We start from the raw sequence: 18,782 nt of genomic DNA on the forward strand, positions 1-18,782 counted from the left end.
AGACCATCAAACATTTGTTAAAGAGGTGGACGAATATCAACTTTTTCAGATCCCTATAGTAAAACGCAGGTGCATATATTAGAGAGTTTTAGAATAGGGGCCCCAAACGTTTTGGGGCCCCAAAGGAATAGCGTCGAAGCCACTGCGCATGCGCAAGACGCAAACTCCGTTTGGGTTTTGCGTTGGGAACGCTATTTCACCGATTTAGCGGGAGCCCAAATAGCGGCCCCAAAAGCTTTGCGTCGGCAAACATGGCGGCACCCATCGAAGCGACGGCTCTAACCTAGCACAAAACTGGGTTCGATTCGCCGTAACGCGTGAAGTTCGCAAGCTAGGAGAAGTGAGTGTGGTTATCGCTTTCTCTCAACTAGCGTGTGTTATGAAGATTGACTCATTAGATGCCGCTGATTTTGAATTCGATTGTGGATTTTATGGCTCGTAGGCCTAACACGGCTAATCTTGGCTGGTGAAGGCTAGTAAAGTTGGTTTGCTCAAAACTAAGCGCAACTAATTGTTTGCTGCTTACAGAGAATAACCTCTAAATTGTACTTAAACGCGAATACACGCAAGTAAAGAATTATTATTCCTATCATAAAATGGTATATTTTATTTAATTATTTCTAATAGCTTTTCTTTGACGCCGTAGTGGCGCTGTCAGCGCAAGACGCTATCCGCAAACGTCAAACCCTATTCTAAATCCCTTCACTCCTACGTGCCCCAACGCTAACACCCGCAAAGCTCTTTGGGGCCCCAAACTATTGGGGCCCCTATTCTAAAACTCCCTATTTAGAGCAGAAACACTTATTTCACTAAAATGAGGTACCATAGCTCAATGCTGTGCCCAGAACACCCAAAATTAAACATTGGACCGAGTTTAAGTACTAGTTCAGTTCTAAGCTAATGTTAAAGGATAGTGCCTGAAGAAACAGCACAAGCTTAATGGCAGGAGCTGTCAATGAAGGGTGCCTAAAAGCAACTGCAATAATGTCGCCAGAGGGCTGGAAAAACAAGTTTGCACTTGTGAACCTCAAAGCCAACAATTGAATAAAAGAAAAGCAGATGTTTTATTATGTGGAAGATCTTGTGAGCCAAGGACATGTCACTCGTAGCCCCTGTAATGAAGAATAAAAACTTTAGAATATGAGTACAACACACCACCAATATGAAATGCACAGATATACTGAAACATCTAAACAGCTATTATTACAAGTGGCACCTGGACAAGGTATAAGCCAAAATATGAACATACGGTGCATAAAAATCCCCTTCATGTTTTTTTATATCTACAGTTAAACTTTAATATAACGAAGTATAGAACATTTATAACTTCTTGCTCATAGAACACCATGTCTTTAGAACTTCAACATAACAAAGTGTATTTGTACACAATTTCATTATAATGAAATTTCACGGCCACTGCGAAGGAATACTGACACAGTAAATGGAAACTTCCGTGGATGCAGATAGTCAAATAGTTGAATTACAAGTGGCTGCTGGAACACTACCCGCAAGTCACACACCACCCATAGTCCAAGTGTGGCAAGATCCTGTCCACCCCTGTACACTGTACGCAAGTGAAAGCCTGGGAAGGTGAGCTGAGAAGGATGACAGCTTGATGAGTGCAGCCTTCTTGCCCGAGCAAGGGGAAAGGGGGGAGAGGATTGAGCTCGCGATAATGTGATTAAGCATGTGCGAATGGAGAGGGGGAGGAAATTGAGGGAAGGTCGGTGTGCGTCTCGTTTTTTAGCGCGGTCGTGGCTGTCGTCACGGCTGAGTGCATACGCAGCCTGGAAACCCTGTTTTTGAGGTAATCTATTGCGTGTGCCAAGAGCGGATGTGGTGAGATGGCGTGGCATCATGTGCGTGCATATTTAGTACAGGAGGTTGTGTAATCCCGAGTTTCGGAGACGCGTTGAAGTGAGAGGCAGGTGAAGCATTTGCTCCCGGCTGCCAGTGCTTTTCGCAATAACGTCACCCCACAGCGGGTGGCACTATCAGTCGCAGGAGTGGAGTGGATGCAAAACTATCGTAGGCCTTACTTCGTACCACCGATGTGAAGATATTGTCAACATGCCACAAAACCATATCTTAGTCAATCACTCTCAATTTCGCCTTTTCCGATTGCTTAATAATTCGGAAAATTTTGCGGCTGCTTCTGTGTAAGACAAATACAGTTGACGACCGATAATTCGGCCTCCACGGGAAATATAAACAAGTCTGAACTATAGAATGTCCGAAAAAAAATATGTATGTATCCAAAAAAGATCATTTTATTTACATTTTAAGGCCCCTACACAATGAATAAGTGGTCGATTTGTTGCTGCAAGCACTTCCGCTTATGTGCAACCAAGCACGACCACATCAAGGGTAAGCTTTGTGCTACGGTATGCTGCCAGCCACCTCCATGAGCCACGCGTAACTAGCATACCATCTTGTCGTGAGTCGGTGACTAAAGTTGCGGTTTGGTGCCGAGCTGAAGAAACTCCCGCAGTGACCTCATTAAGCGGAGGAATAGCTTTGACAAGGCTTTGCTATGAGGGGATGGGTGATATTTGCATTGCTAGCGGCTACCACATATTGACCAGTCTGAAAAGTTCACCTAAACACAATATGGCATCAAAAATTTTAGGCACATCTCTACATTCATACAATGGAGTAGGAGGCTGTGCTGCTGAGGAGTGAATAATCAAGCATCTGGAAGCCTGGTGACTGCTTTTAGCCATTAAAGGGTCCCTCAGCAGGTCTGGCCATGTTGAGCTGACAAGTGCAGTGCATACAATGCGTGCTATTGATTGTGCCTGCAAAGTATTATACCGTTACGTGTGGCAAAAAGGGCTGAAATTTCAAACCAAATGCTGTGCACCCTTCTCGCAGGCACCGCACTCCCAGCCAGAGGTTGCTGTCAGTCGCAGAAGTCTGCCTACGTACATGGCAGTGCAGTGTCGTCACTCACAGTGACATGCGACATCAAGAATTATTAAAGGAAACATCAGTTATTTGTTTGATCTGCTGCTTCAATAGACGAGTTAAAGTATAGAGAATTTGAGTGTCTGTGAGTCTGTTTTACTCCATGCCGCAGCAAGAGGGACGTATTTGTTTCGTCTGCTTGTTTCCACATTGTGCAATTGCATGTGCAGAAAACGAAGCTATGTGTTCTTTGATCTGCTTGTGTCTGCTTTAGTGCTTGTACTGACTTATACCACTAGTCAGGTGTTTTTTTTTGCACAGCATGCAAAATTGAGCGCTGCGCGAAATGAGACAAATGGAACAGCTCGTGCGCAAGACTGTCATGGGAAGTGTCGCACAGAGCAACAACATGAGGGGTAAAGAGAGAGAGAAGGCAGGGCTTCTGCGGGGGCTAGGCGGGAGCAAGTGGAGAAAGTGTCGATGTTGGTGGTAAAGCTCGCCTGCTGAAATCATGGGCTTGCGGCACTACAAATATTTTTATCTCGGCTATTATTGAGCGAACTTGAAAAATTCTTGTGGTAGAATGCTCCGTTGAGGGCATGTTATAACTAAAATTTTCTATGTGTCCTGGGCTGCGATTTTGTAGCAATGCCTTTTCTGGTGCTAATGCTTTTTGGCACTCTTCACATTTGTGAGCATTCAAGAGATGGGCAGAGTGTCGAACGCAGCCACTCACAAACGTGAAAAGCACCAAAAGGCATTAGCATCTGGAAAAGGTATCGCTACAAAATCGCTGCCCTGGTGAGGGGCTTTATGGTACAGTAAAGTGATTACACTGTTGATTGTGTGCAACACAGTTGAGAACTGGCTGTCAAAAGTAAAATTAGAAAGGTACTGCAGGGTTTAGAATTTAGCAACTAAGCCTGCTTAGTCATTTGCCCACACTCTTCAGAATAGAGCTTTAGAATAGGATACCCAAGCCACACACAAGCATTTAGGGATGCCAATTCCACTATGGGCCTTTTGTGCTATTTTGTGCTTACTTTGCATTCTTTTGTACACATGGTGGTTTGCATCTACCAACTATTGGGCACCCTATAATCTAAAACTCCAATTACTGAGCCAAGAATTATTGCTGCACAGGTAGCATGGGTGTCTACAATTAGTACCTACATTTTATTGTGATTAAGTACTCTGATGTAAAGCACTATCAAGGATGATTTCTGTTGGAACATATTTACATACTCCTAAAGCGACCACTTAAGAGAAACACTAAATCAGTTTAGACCGATAAAGTATTCTCCTGAACTAAATTTCGTGGCAAAAGGTTACTTATTAGACGAAAAAGTGGACATCGGTTGCCTTTACTTAATTTTGCGCCAAAATGTCATTGCTGGTGCGTCAATGTGGTCTCATGAATTCCAAGATCCTTTTTTTGTATTAAGCTACTGTGACTCAGTAAATGCTCCTGAAGCTTGCTAAGTTTAGTCTTTGGCTCTTTTGGAATACATTGCAGCCAATATTTACTGACTTCATGATGAGCTAGTACAACGACTTCAAGATGGTGTTGCTACTTGTTTGTGACCTATGCATTTTTCTCGCTTACCAAGCCACCTTTCACGGCAACCAACATTTAAAGAAAATATATTGTAGAAGGGTAATTTACTTATACAGCTCACATTATTTTTCTCTTTAGTGTTACTTTAAAGTGTCTTTAACCAAGTTTCACCGGGTATTATTTTGATTATAAACTGGAAGTTTTAAAGCGTCATCCAAGGAGTGTTCTGCTGCTCTCCCAAAACCTCTCTTCCATTGCCTCCACCAGCGTCTGCAAGTGATGCTTCTCCCCTGCCTTGTGTCATGCTGGAATCGACGGTGCACGCGACATTATCATCACGAGCCCTGCCTTTTCATTACCTTTTCCTTCCTGTCTGAGTGGAATATTTCCAGTAATAATTTTGCATACTGTCCGTTCTACGAAAATCCCTGTACAGCTTGTGTTGCTGTTGATTATTTGTATACCTCAGGTAGGACTCCGTGACATTGTAGACGAAATCTATGGCAACATCTCTGCTGGTAAGAGAATTGACTGCTTTGAGAACAGGGGCATGCAGGGCTTTCTTTGCATGTTCAGCTGTTCTTGCAGCATACATTGCTGTAATATTTGCAAGCACAATCATCACTGTGTGATCAATGCACCACACTTGTTTCTCTGCGATGTCAAAACACAGTGAGGAGCCCTTCCATACTAAACTCACTGTGGAACTTTTTACAATGGTGTTGCAGAGGGCATTAAGCTATGCTGAAGTAAACAAGTTGATTCATAAAGTTTGGTTTCCTGTGAAACAAATTCATTCATTCCTTTTAAGCGAGAAAAATAAATTATGAGGTACATACTTCACAAGATGAGCAATCTCCCAGTTTGAGTCAATCTTCAATGGTCCCTCAATGACCACACCTTCTGCGGTCACTGTTGCCACTTGGTACTGCAGATAAGCAAGAATACACACATAAGAGTTGAATGTTGCGAAATAAACAGGGGATTCAATGCCTGAAAAGATGCCAGCAGGGTGGCTGACCACCACAGGCAAAATACTTAACATTGATTGAGCACTTATTGCTCGTCCTGTCAACTTTGTGTCAGATTTTGAAACCTTTCACCCCTCACTGGACTGTCATGCACGAGGTAGTCATAAGCCATCAACAAGAGAATGTAAGCAATACTAGCAAATGTTGGCTGTGCACAATGTGTAACTGATGAAAGTTATAAAGTAGACTGTTAGCATTAAAAAAAAAGCCCTCAACATGCTGTTGATCAGTTGCTCCATAAGGCAGCAACAGCATGAAGTATACAGGCAGGGTAAAAAAGTTTACGGGATGTAAGCTTTGTGGGAAAGTCAAATGTCATACCAGTTTTAGCTTACCGTAAGATACCATGGAAGCGCCCAGTCTTGCACAAGCGCCTAGTATTCACATTTCCAAAACTTCAGAATTCTGAAAATTATATGTTAAGCGTCCACCCCCTCCAAAGTGCCAGCCTCAGTCGATATATTCACTCCACTGCGGTCACTACGAGATCTCTAGGGACGATGACGGGGATATTCGCTTTCTTACGGTGGAAAAGGAAAGAGCGATGGGGGTGAAGATAATGCACAGTGACAATGAACAGTGCTTGAAAGAAAACCCAGTGGTTGTAGGGCTTTTGCAAGACATCTCGATAAAGCATGCGCGCAGCCGCTGTTCCCACACTTCTTGTGCAATCCGCTGGCCACATGATGCACTCTTACACCGTTGCCAGGAAGATCAAAGTGATCGAGTGGCACTCCGCATTGGGAAAGAATCTTGGCATTTCAAGACAGACAGAAAAAGAATCTGCGAGTGGGACTCCAAGTATGACACCCTAAAGCATCTCAACTATGGCAAGCAGAAGATGGAGCGCAAACTCATGGATGGCGGGCCCATTGAAGAGTTGGATGATGCCCTCTTTGATAACTTTCAAACCTAACGAGACGCTGGCTGCGCTGTTGTAAACGGTTCCTAACAGAGGAAGTGTTGAGGATTGCTGAAAATCTGAACCTTGGCAACTTCAAGGCCTCAAGCATGTATATTAACCGGTGAAAGAAGCGATTCAGCGTGACATGGCGCGTGTCCACCAATGACAGTCAGAAGGCCCCTGCTGACAGCAAGGAAACTGTTGATGCCTTTCAATCAAGAATCACAATTTGAGGACGCGTTTCGTCTACACGGCCTACAACATCTGCAACATGGACTAGACTGTGGTTATAATGGGCAGTCAAGTAACTTGTACCAACAACATCGTGGGGCCACCAACATCGTGGGGCCACCAACATCGTGGGGCCACCAACTGACAGCACCAACGGTGCTGTCATGAACCGCTGACCAAAACAACCCCCGGCGCCGAAGATTATGCTAGATTTTGTCTAGAATGTCTTTTTCACGCTCAATAAGACATTTCAGCGCGAACATTACGAAATTGGACTGGATTTTGCTGCAACGCCCGTGCACCGGGGTCGCATAATGCAAGCAGCCCCATCCGAACACAAAGTTTCAAGGGCGTTTTGATGGCAAGCAGGCTCGTTGCGGCATTTCACGTAGGCGGCGGACTCTAGGGGCGCATGAATTTCAATTCCAAAACTTCATGGGTATAAAGTTCTCATTAACTTTTTATGCGAAAGGTGCATTGACATTTGCAAAGTCGTGCTTTAAATTTTCAATTCCGGAACTTTGTGAGTTTAATTTTCTTAAATATATGACACCAAAGGTGCATTGACATTTCTAATGTCGTTGATCGGACCATACAACTAGACAGCCAAATCAACACACTACCAGACAAGTTGACAAAGCACGCAGCGAGGTCCAATGAGACGAAGCGTTGTGGTGGTTCATTTTTGCCGTCACGCCACAGAAAAGAATATCAACATTTTTTTTCACCTGCGCCAAAGCACCCATGTCAAGGCACTAAAGCCAGCAAAGGTAACTATGTTCTTATTCATTTTTCTACTCTGAGTTATATTCTCGCGAGGACACATTGAGCCTTTTCAATTTTTTTTTGTTCTCGTTACTCGTGGGCTGCCGGAGCCAGCCAGAGTGCATGCGCTTTTCTTGTGTTGCCTCGACCACCGCGCGGTGCACTTTGATGTGTTTGTTTTTCTCTGCCTGAGTATATTTTTACCTGGTAGAGTTTTGGACGCTTTCTGGCTAGCAGACCAGAAAAAGAAACAATGGTCGCTCGCCGCCATTACTGCGGGGACTCGACGCGTTGCAACGTGTTCGCTTGAAAGCAACCTTTCCAGAAAATTTTCTCTTGTCAGTGTAGGATGCCGAGCAGTATGTGTATGGTTCTCTGTGGACCAAGTGTTTCACGTTTTCTTCGATATTCCTTCGGTAGCCACATTACGTGCCCAAAGTAGGCATTTGATTGTGGCCAACATGCTTTGCGTTTTTGTTGCTGCGCCCCCACCCAACAAAAGAAAAAAAGAACACACTGTTGCGGTGCCACAAATTATCGCATGGCAAAAGTTCGATTTTGTTACTTCTTTTGCGGAAAGTAATGGGCTATGGGACGCTTCAGTTGCTGGATACTCTTATTATATTATTGCGATAGCAATTACATGGACACTCCAGGCACATTCCTGCCATTACCATCGCACTCATGTTCCGTATAAAGTCCAAGGGCGATAACATCGTGACCGCGCACCGCATGCTGTATGTGCGAGTGAAAGCGTAAGGGGGCGGGGGTGGCATGGGTGAGCCGACGATGGTGGCTCAGTCTTGTGTGCGCAAGGGAGAAAAGCGGGGACGAAGCGAGCTGCCTCCTGTCGCGCGTGATACCTCAAGGCGAGTGGAGGGAGGGGGTGCTGTGATCTCTGAATATGTGGTTGCGCAACATGTTTATTTGCCTTGTTTGACGCATTATATACGGTGACTTTTTCTTAGATATGTAGATTTATTGGAGACTTATACATATACTTAAATATCTTGTTGCGAGGTTTTGTGTATACATGCAGTGAACTTTGTTTCTAGTGACACTTTTTTGCCATTTATCAAGCTGTATCTTTGCATTTGTTTATTCCATTGCATCTTCGAATTTTAATGTACGAGGGCGAGTCAGATGAAACTGAGCCAACCCACCCTGCGCAATAATGGTTCGGTTCATTATCTGCGAGGCATGCGCGTAGCTCACGGGCATCTCTCATTTACAAAAGTGACACGCAGGTGTGAGGATAAAGGTTCTTTAAGGCTCTCATAAACTGGGTTGAACATGGTTGCGTGACATAATGCACACTCTAAAAGTTTAACAGCATGGCTTCGCAAGGCTTTTCACAGCTGAAGGTGTTTCCCAAAAAGAAATTAGTCGCCGTGTGGCTACCGTGTATGTTGAACATTACATTTCATTGGCCACTGTGGAGCGTTAGAGAAAACGGTTCAAAGAAGGATGTGAAAGTTGCAAAGACGATCCAAGACCGGGCCCAAACAATCACTCCCAACACAACTACAAAGACTGATGAGCTGATCAGACAAGATCAGAGGATAAGCGTCAATGAATTGGCAGGGTTTGTGAACATCAGTCACGGTTCATGTCACACCATAATTCATGAACACCTCGTTTATCGGCTCTTGTGTGTGCAATGGATGCCCGAGATTTTGAACCACCACTAGAAGACGGAGAGGTTCGGTGCTGCCTTGACTCATCTAGTCTGGTATCACAATGAGGGTGACGACTTCTTGTCTACAATTGTGACCGGGGATGAATCATGTTGCCACTATGAGCCTGAAACACGACAGCAAAGCTTACAGTAGAAACATTCGAATTCACCACCCCCAAAGAAAGCAAAGGCCGCCATATTTCTGGCGGGAAGGTGTGGTACATTTCTTTTTTTTCGATCGTCAGGGGCCATTACTGAGGGAATTTGCTAAAGCTGGAGGGACTATCAATCGTTTGCGATATTGTGAAACGCCGGATCGGCTGTGTGTCGCAATCAAAAACAAATGACATGGAAAATTCAGGAATAAGGTAATCTTGCTCCATGGCAATGCCTGTCTCTACGTCGCTGATGTGTTTAAATGTCAAAATTAAAAAAAAATTAAATTATGGGGTTTTATGTGCCAAAACCACTTTCTGATTATGAGGCCCGCTGTAGTGGAGGACTCCGGAAATTTCGACCACCTGGGGATCTTTAGCGTGCACCTAAATCTAAGTACACGGGTGTTTTCTCATTTCGCCCCCATCGAAATGCAGCCGCCATGGCCGGGATTCGATCCTGCGACCTCGTGCTCAGCAGCCCAACACCATAGCCACTGAGCAACCACGGCGGGTTGTTTAAATGTCTAAATGTTTAAATGTCTAAATGCTTGTGGATACTACTTTTAAATAAAGCACCCCATTTGTGATATATTCGCAATTGGCTCACTTTAATTTGACTTGCCCTTGCATATTTTGCAGAAGAACTGCTTTTTATATGTGCTCTTTGTTGCGACTATAATTTCGGTGCAATTAATCGCAATAGATGACCGGTGACAGCTGCTCCTACGCAGTATATTGTAACAAGGGACAGCGTCATTGAGATTGTACCTGGCCGTTGCATATTTACAGATATATATAAACGAAGTTCTTGAATGACAAAGTTTCATTAAAATATTTGCCTTCAGCTTGTTCATTTCATGGCCTTCACATTTTTCAAATCAGGGGCACGTAGTGCATTGCTGGTTTCAAACTGATATTATTCTTCTAAAGTTCGTGTGATATTTTCTTTGCTTATTAAATAGAGAGAAAACATGGAAGCAATGATATCAGTTATTTTGGGCACAACTTTTGACACATTCTTTGACATATTCTTTTTAAAAAAATATATATTTTACTTGTCTTGACAGTGCGTAGCGTTCAAGAATTCGTTTGCAGCATCTTTGGCAATGGTAATGCATTTATTATTCATGTATTTGATCCCTCAACAAATTCTATAAGGAGGAGGCCGAGCTGAAACGGGAGGCCCCCTCAAACGAAATTTCTGGCTATGCCATTGGACCGTGGTGTGTTCAAGTTGCGCGAGTGTCAACAACGAATGCACTGACCTCCTATTTTGCACTGACTTGGAAGAGTCGTTCGCTGGCTTCAGTGATGGCGAGTAGGTGCTAGTGTACGCCATCATTTACCATTTGAAGATAAACATGCTGTGTTTGATTCCATAGCCACCGTAGCCCTGCCTCAACGTCTATAGTTGGCCACCGTCTTGGTTTTTACTGCTTCGACTGGACAAGCGCTCATATCTAGATTAACCTAATTTTCAGTGAAAGTGGGATGGGTGCTTCAGCAGTACTTTACGGTATCCTCATAACAGTAATACACTATGTTGGTTGCGCACATTGATGTGTAAACGTGGCACATTTGAAATCGAAGTTGCATGCACAGGCTCTTTCTCAAACCCCGGATCACGTAAACTTGTGACTTTGCTTGTACTTTCAACATATTTTCTGCATGGTGTTGGTGCGCCGTGCTGTATGAGAACCACAGGGTTGTCATAGCCAAAAAGCTTAACAAGGGGTATGCAGAATAGATTGTATGTGTTGCTAATGAAACAGTCTTCCCAAGTGAAGGACTTTGATTTATTTGTTAAATACAGAAAGAGAGGAGACCTCGTAGCTCCATTTACAAGAACTCCTGCAAGTCACAAATTAATAACCCACATGCTGGTTTGATACAATCGACTTTTATTAATTCGACCAGGACAGGACCGTTAGAATTGCTTGAATTGTGTGGCAGGTCAAATTAAATATGGAACAGAAGAATATGTCCAAACACACCACTGCCTTACTTGTCAGTATTTACCTGATCTTAACGCGCAACAAGTTCTTATGGGTTCTATGTTGAAAACAATGCACACTCAAGCCTAATGCACACCCAATTTTATAAAAAGAAAGTTCCATATCTCCAACTAAGACAATCCGAAAAATATGAAGCTTGCTTAGTGTACCTTTACTACAGAATTTATTTTCACTTAATGCTCATTGTTGTCGCTCTCAGACAGCTTTTTATTGCTACGAGCAACACGTCATCCTCTGTGTGGTCAATAACTCTTTTTGTTATCCACATTTTTTTTAATGGCTCCGCAGCAATCGTGAATGGTGGCCCAAGCACAAACTAACTTGCCAGTTCATCCTGCGATGTACGCAAGTCTCCAACATGCTGAACATGTGATGCAGCTCTGTTATAGGCCAACCGACATGAAATTATGGACCACGCAGAAGGCCTAGTTTAAGATAGTACAAATATACTGGAGCCTCTGTGCAAGATGTTGCATTTAAAATACGAGTGGAAGCATTATAAAATGCTAGCCAAAGTGCGAATTTTTAATACCTAACTTACAAAAACCCACCCATGCCATTACTGCTTGCCAGAAGTGATGCATGACCTCTAAAATTAGGTGGCTGTGGCTGCCTGTCACACGCTGAAAGATCTCGGAGGCAACATGCTGGGTTTTATGCCATGGCTGCTAGCCGCCAGGTGCATGTCTGCTTTGGTACTATTTAGAGGCCACTAATGAGAAAATTATGTAACTGTCAGCTCTTGTCTTTGCCAAGATTGCTTTGCTGGTATACACTACTCATTTGTAACTGACTAAGCCAAATTGAAATTTAACTGCACTTGGCCTTTAACTGCTAGCTTAGTGTGTTAAACATGACACAAAGTTTCCTAATGAGGTGGTGGGTCGTTGTTGCCAATACAAGAACTTGTTCCGTCGCCATCTTGTGGTGACAATGCTAATGATGCTGGCTCTCACGGTAAGCTATTGCCAATGTCATAATGATGGTATCACATCTGACTGTAACATGCAGGTAACCTTTTCGACCCTTTTTACCCCCATTTCTTATATAAAAAAGGTGCAGGTTAGCATTGGATAAATATGTAATCATTCATTGTGAGCTGCTGCTTTTGCTTGAAAATCTGACAAGCGCAGGGTGAAAATTAGCATTTTCAGCTGAAAATAACATGCCTTCTACACATTTACTGTCCCATACCACGAAGACAAATGCTGTAGCCATTAGGGTCACAACTGGGGTCGCCATTGTAGTCAGGTGCATGTGCGATCAGTCAAGCTCAAGTAATGTATGGCCCATAAAAATGCATAGGCACTGTGCGGGACCTTTGGCCAGAATTGACTTAAATGAAAAATTCAATTGACTGGAGGCGAATTAAGGAAAGTCTACAGTACTGCCATACTTTTGTTGACTATGACGACATTCACCACAATTGTGCTTTGTTGCGTTTTCATAGAAAGCATATTCATGCCTTATTTGTGTCCACGAGGATTAAAAAATAAATAAAAAAATAAGTGTAAACAAGTTGTGGCATCAGTGTGCACCACCATCCCAATGTGAGAGTGATGATCTACTCTCCTTACGTAGTTTGGCAGAGCTTCCTAAATTGACTTAAAATTAGACCTTTTGGCTCAACTGCCATTGTTCCTTATTTTTCGCAGGAATACTGGTTGGTTGGTCAGTCCCTTTGAGCAGTGTTGCTACAGTACTTGCCTTGTCAAATGAACGGGCGTCACGGTAGTACAGGACCCTGAGGCAGTAAGTGAGCACCTTCTGAGCTTCTTCCTTCGTCAGCTGGCCAGCTTTCTTCTCATAGGCCTCACGGAGCAGTGGCTGTTGAACAGAAAGAGTACACAACAGAGTTCAATGGTGCCTCACTGGCCATGCGCCCGAGTCCCTCAATGTGCGTGCGAGCTTATTAAATAGTTGCAGTTTTGACTACACTGTAAAATGGTGAAGCAATAGCCGGCACAATGTCATATGCAGTAAGCCTTTTTCTGTTTTCCGCTGTACCAGGTGGAGTAAACATTCACAGCTGCGCACAAGCAATCTCCTGTTGAGAAGAAAGCTTAAATTGTGGCATCCTCTGCAACTGGCATGATGACGTGCTATAAGACAAAGAAGGTGCCAATGCCGGTTTCCTCCAGTAGTAAGGACAAGCTGAGTAGGCATCTGCCAATCATAACAGCTAGACGCGCGAGAGCACTCTCCAGGCACAGGCTGAGAGGTTAAGCCTTACTGGCAATCTGCGGATCCCGCGTTGAATTCCTTGTGGGGCAACAGAAACTATTTCTTTATAAGCTCCTCACAAAGCACTTTGGCATACCTGCAACGTTCACTGGCATACGTAAAGAATGACTGAGAAGCAAAAACATAGTAGCAGCGATCAATGTAAAACTAAAACACTGGTGGGCATGATCACTTTTGAAACATTTTTATTTTGGCACGATGTGACAACCAGTACAATGCCTCATTTGAGTGACAGGAATACCCTTTTATGGCTCAGCCAATCAGAGTGCACCCAAACTGATATTCCTAAATGTGATTGAGAATGCGGCCCCTGGATGGCAATTACTGCAGAAGTAAAGCATTCAGGTTCACGGATATCTTGAATGATTCACAAATGACCACTTTCGAACAAGGCAGTACGAGGCCTAGGGCGCCAACATCATGAAAAATATTCACAGAGATAACATATAAAAAACATATACACGTACATACACATACATAAAATAACATACCCATGAAGAACAAAAGAAGAAATGGGGGTTTAACGCCCCGAGACTGCACGGTGGTGGCTGTAAAACTAATTCGACAGCTATTTGCAGTACACTGCTGGAATTTATCTTTATCTGCCATAACATGCCAAATAATATAACATTAAATTATAACCAGACAAAAGAAATCACACATACATACGCATTTTCCAACATTCAGTAATGCTGCTCCAGCCATTCAAGCTTGCATTCAAAATAAGACCCCCATGAGACTATCACTTCAAAGCTGCAACAAGTTTATTCAGATGGTGTCTCTTCAGATATAGGTAGCGGATTTCCTAAATGAAAACAAGAGGTAAGCAATACGTCTTGGCATGGGTACAGTGAACTAGAATATATGGGCAGTGCGCCCATTGATGCACCCTGCACCTTATCGTGCAAGTTGCGTGAAGTGCTGCTCATTGCGGTGGAGTTGTCATCGCTAAATAACAAATGCATTTAGCAAACCGTAGAAAACCTAAGCATGGCCTGTCTAGAGCAGGCAGCTGCTCAGACGCCAGACTGGTCGTGCTCCAGTGTGCTATGCACTTCACCGCAATGCCTGTTCAATAGAGACCGACTGCAACACCACCGCTACTGGCGACACAAAATGTGTCGGGCGGAGAAGTGCGGTCGCGCAACTCAGGAAAGGTTCAAGTAAACTCTAGCGTGGGTGGTAGGTGACATTTACCTGTGCGATGTAGGCTCCATAGCCAGTGGCCAAAGTGCTACTTTCAAATGCTGTTCCCAACATGTCAACCTGGCCCAGGAATCTGCATTTCAGAGGAAACAATATGCTCTTTTTTAAGCATTCCAAGCACCAGAATGACCAATAAGTAAACAGTGGCGAACACATACTCCTATGTCCATTCATTTTGCACACATCACACAAGAACACAGAAAACATTACTTAGTCTTAATACTTCCAATAACATAGTTACGAAAATGCATGGAGAAGCACTTCATTGAATGGACCTTGGCTGATGCACTACGAAGGATTGGAAAGCATTATTAAACTGAGGGGGCCACAGAGGCATACCAGAAAAATAACTATGTACCGAGACATAATGGTTAAAGTGGGGAAGAAAGCAAAAATGGTACGACCACAGTGTGTGGGCACACTTATTGTCAAAACCATTTCTGCATGATGGACTGCTATCAAGTTCACTTACAGAATGGCCAGCAGCAATGTTATACTGTCAGTGATTTCTCTTCACTGTAGAAAGGCACTGTGGTGCGTTTCACATTCAGTGAAAGTGTTGCCTTCTATTTTCATTATCACAAGCGTGAAGAGACTGCCACATTAAAGCTCCTACTCACAACAGAAACCTTAATTCTTACATGTTTTCCTTGCCTGTAGCAGCTCTTTCATTCGGGGCACCTTCGTCCCATGTTCTTGCCAGTGCAGCTCAATGCCCAAAACCCTTGCTAACACACATCAGTGAGCAAAACTCTGGTGACCACAGATGCAATACACTGGGGAGGGGGGCACTGCTGTGTGTAGGCTTTGGCCTGAGCAGTAGACATCAAGTCAATGTTATTAATATTTCACTGGGCACTGACTTAATGCCGGCAGTTTCTCGTCAGTCTCATCTTGCGCACCATCAAGGAGCGATGCTTGCAATGCCACCGGCAGTGCTCCTCCTCATGCCAGTGTTATGATATACCTGGTAGCTGTAGATACCTGTAGTACCTCATAGCTGTAGATACCTGCCAGGGTGCTGTTCACTGTGACCTGCAAGAGTTGCCTGGTGCGCTGCATCACACCAACCCGTTGCACCCGCTTGTATAGCTAGAAAACTATCCGAGGAGTTCAAACCGAGAAGTTCAAGATCGTACTGAGAGAGCAATGTGACGGGGTGGCTCACGGCATTCGAGATACAGTAAACCCTCGTTAACTCAAAGCTGTAAAATCCAGGAAAAATTTCGAGATAAGCGGAGTTTCGAGTTAAGCAAAATGCCGAAAATTTCAGTGATTGGGTCACTGAAAGAGCCAGTAACAACCAGCACTGCTAACAAACGCTCCACAGCACGAGGGGAGCTTTTGCAATAAATGCAGAATTCCCAGGAAAAACTGAATTTTATTATTTTGGGAAGAAGAACTGGGTGATGCTTGCCTGCTCTGCATTGGTATTTGGCACGAGAAAAGCATCCTCGAGCTGCTGAACGCACCACATGAGCCGTTGTTCGTCGCCGCTGCATTCAACTTTGTTGCGGAGCAAGCATAGCAAGCTTCTTGTTCGTGCAGTTGTCGGCACTTCTCTAGGTTGTTCTTCGTCAGCGTGATCACCGTCGTTCACTGCCGTGTCAACAATGTCGGCGTCGGACAACATTCCGGTAACGGGCATGTCTGACTCGTAGAGCGCATACTCTTCAAACGTGATTTCTCCGTCTTCGGCATCGCTGGCGCAGTCGGTAGCTTTGTGAACTTTGTCGCAAAGTTCATCGTAACTGCTTCCAAGGTTACTTGACGTGGTTGAGAGAAAATGGCTGCGTCCGCGGCAATTTTGTGTTCGCCTTTAGATCGTAGCTGCATTTGGCACTTAGTAGGAACCAAGCGCTCGCTTGGAGCCTGTATCACCTTTCGGTAATGGCCTTTGCCTTCAGCTGTCTCGGGTCAAAATCTCAAGATATCCGTATTACGCCCGAAAAATGCTTTGAGATAAACGGGAGCAAATACATAACACCTATGGGTGGGGAAGGCGCGCTGTGGAAAACTTTCGACTTAACCGATATATCGAGATATGCGAGTTCGAATAGTAGTATGTAGTATAAAGCAACAGCAGTAGGACTAGCCGCAGCAGTGGAAAAGTTGAAGGAAGAGGCACAGAAAGCTTAGCTTTAAAGGGCCCCTCACCAGTCCCCACAAAAAATTTTGATTATACTCTAGAAGTTGTTACGTGTTCACTAGGGAGCGTTCTGCGACAAAATAATGAGGGTTTACTGAGTACTGCGCCACATGCCGCCGTAAATCTTGGATGCTGCGGCTGACCATGCTTAGTGCCCACTGCTGTCATCAGATGGTGCCCACAATTAAAAACAACAGTGTCAAATTACATGGATATTCATCCAAAAAAAAGAAAGAAGGAAAAGAAAGCCATATTTTCAACAGGAAGGCGGGGCGCTGATGGTGACAGCAGAGAGACAGCTACGTTAAGTAGGTAAGGCTTGTAGTTTTGTTAGTGTCACACGCACGCACAGGCAAATGGGAACAGATCTCACTGGATGGCCACGAACACTCCCTGTCACAGGGCGAGTGAACGTTTCATTTCGTGCCTCAGAAACTTGAGATTACGTGGCCGCCAACACTAGTTGTGCGGGAACACAATGCACATCAAGGCACCAACGAATCTTGGCTCCGCCTTTGTACTTTCTGCAGATTACCTTCAAGATGGCCGGCGTATGGACTGCCATGTGCAGCCATGATAAGAGTAGAAGACGAGATGCATGCGTTAGGGGGAGAGGGCAGATAGGCCCACGTATCCCGCGGAGATTCGCGAGATGACATCCTTTAGTAGCGAGGCCATTCTATGATTAGTTAGAAAAGTGTTTCAGGGCTCTCTTTAAAGCACCCGCTGTTCATTGTTAAAACAACTTGCAGTAAATGCTTGGCCATTTCTGAAAACTCTGTTCAAAGGACAAGAGGGCATTATGCAGGGTACTCTCGCTGCAGAGGAGCTGTGGCTGCTGAGTAAACGTATGGAGAGGTCAATGTCATGCACTTACACAGGCCAAACAAAACACACTATGACATGACTTAAAATTCAAAGCTCACTTCGTTTCTCTTGCTAAAAGCCACTCTAAATAAATTAATTGAATTGTGGGGTTGAACATCTTGAAGTTGCACAGTGTTTTCCGCGTGGTGGGTGGTGGAAGAAATGCTGCCCACTGCTACGGTTTACCCCCAACCCCTTTCAGGAGGACTCGGCAATTAGGATGGTTGATTTCATCAAATATCCTGATCCCCTCTTTTTGCATAATCCTCAGGTGCTCCTTTGTCATGTGGGAATATATTAGGAAGAAAAGTCATGTAGAATTTTAGAAAACTGCACTCTTCTAGTATGATGTTGACAAAAATAAGGTTAAAAATCGGTTGTCAGGAGGAGCCATCGCACCGTGCTGCATGCGGATTTTCGTTGATACAATGCTGCCATTTTGGAACCATCATAAAGGAGACAGATCTGAGCTTCAAATAGCTGCAGTGCAGTATTTCGCCGTACGAAAAATAAATGCAATACTAGAAGCGAACAAAAAGTGGAAAAGCTACCGCTGCAATTTGTTACTAATGCCGTGTAGACACAGAAAGCAGTTTTACTGGCTGAAACACTAGAACCACTGGTGCGTGTTTCACATGCATTTTTACACTGGCGAGCTGTGCATATCTTTGTCCCAACGAAGTTTGCCGATCATGATACGATGCATTGCTTGCTGTTTCACTAATTCATGCAAAATTAGTGAACATACAATTCAAAATGGCAAAATGGTCATATTGAGAGAGAGATGGAGAGAGGGGAGGGAAAGAGAGAGAAAAAGGGGTTTAGTTGCCTGCCATACACAAGTGCCACCCTGTGATTCTTCAATATACGTTCATGATTCTAAATGATTTTAAGAAGTGCTTTTAGACACATCCATATGTTTTTAAGCATGAACATGTGCTTCAGTCTAGAGCCCAATGGTTAGAACTTTTGCCTACTGTGCCTGAGCTGCTCAGTTCAATTCCTATTATTAGGCATGCAACTTCCTAATATTGCGCAATAACTAGTGTTAAGGCCCTGCTGAACCTAT

General features: G+C 44.0%; 1 protein-coding gene across 1 annotated transcript in view; it reads right to left on the minus strand.

Annotated features, from left to right (window-relative positions):
- Positions 1-1,040: 1,040 nt before the first annotated feature.
- Prosbeta7 (proteasome subunit beta type-4) overlaps positions 1,041-18,782 on the minus strand; it is a 29,319-nt gene continuing 11,577 nt past the window's right edge. The window contains exons 5-8 of the mRNA XM_075692674.1: positions 14,689-14,770; positions 12,955-13,074; positions 5,305-5,393; positions 1,041-1,112 (exon numbers count right to left, since the gene is read on the minus strand). Of these exons, the coding sequence (XP_075548789.1) occupies positions 1,100-1,112; positions 5,305-5,393; positions 12,955-13,074; positions 14,689-14,770 (304 nt within the window). The 3' untranslated portion in view covers positions 1,041-1,099. The remainder of the gene's footprint in view (positions 1,113-5,304; positions 5,394-12,954; positions 13,075-14,688; positions 14,771-18,782) is intronic.

This window comes from Dermacentor variabilis, chromosome 5 (assembly GCF_050947875.1).
Source record: "Dermacentor variabilis isolate Ectoservices chromosome 5, ASM5094787v1, whole genome shotgun sequence".
Lineage (NCBI taxonomy): Eukaryota > Metazoa > Arthropoda > Arachnida > Ixodida > Ixodidae > Dermacentor > Dermacentor variabilis.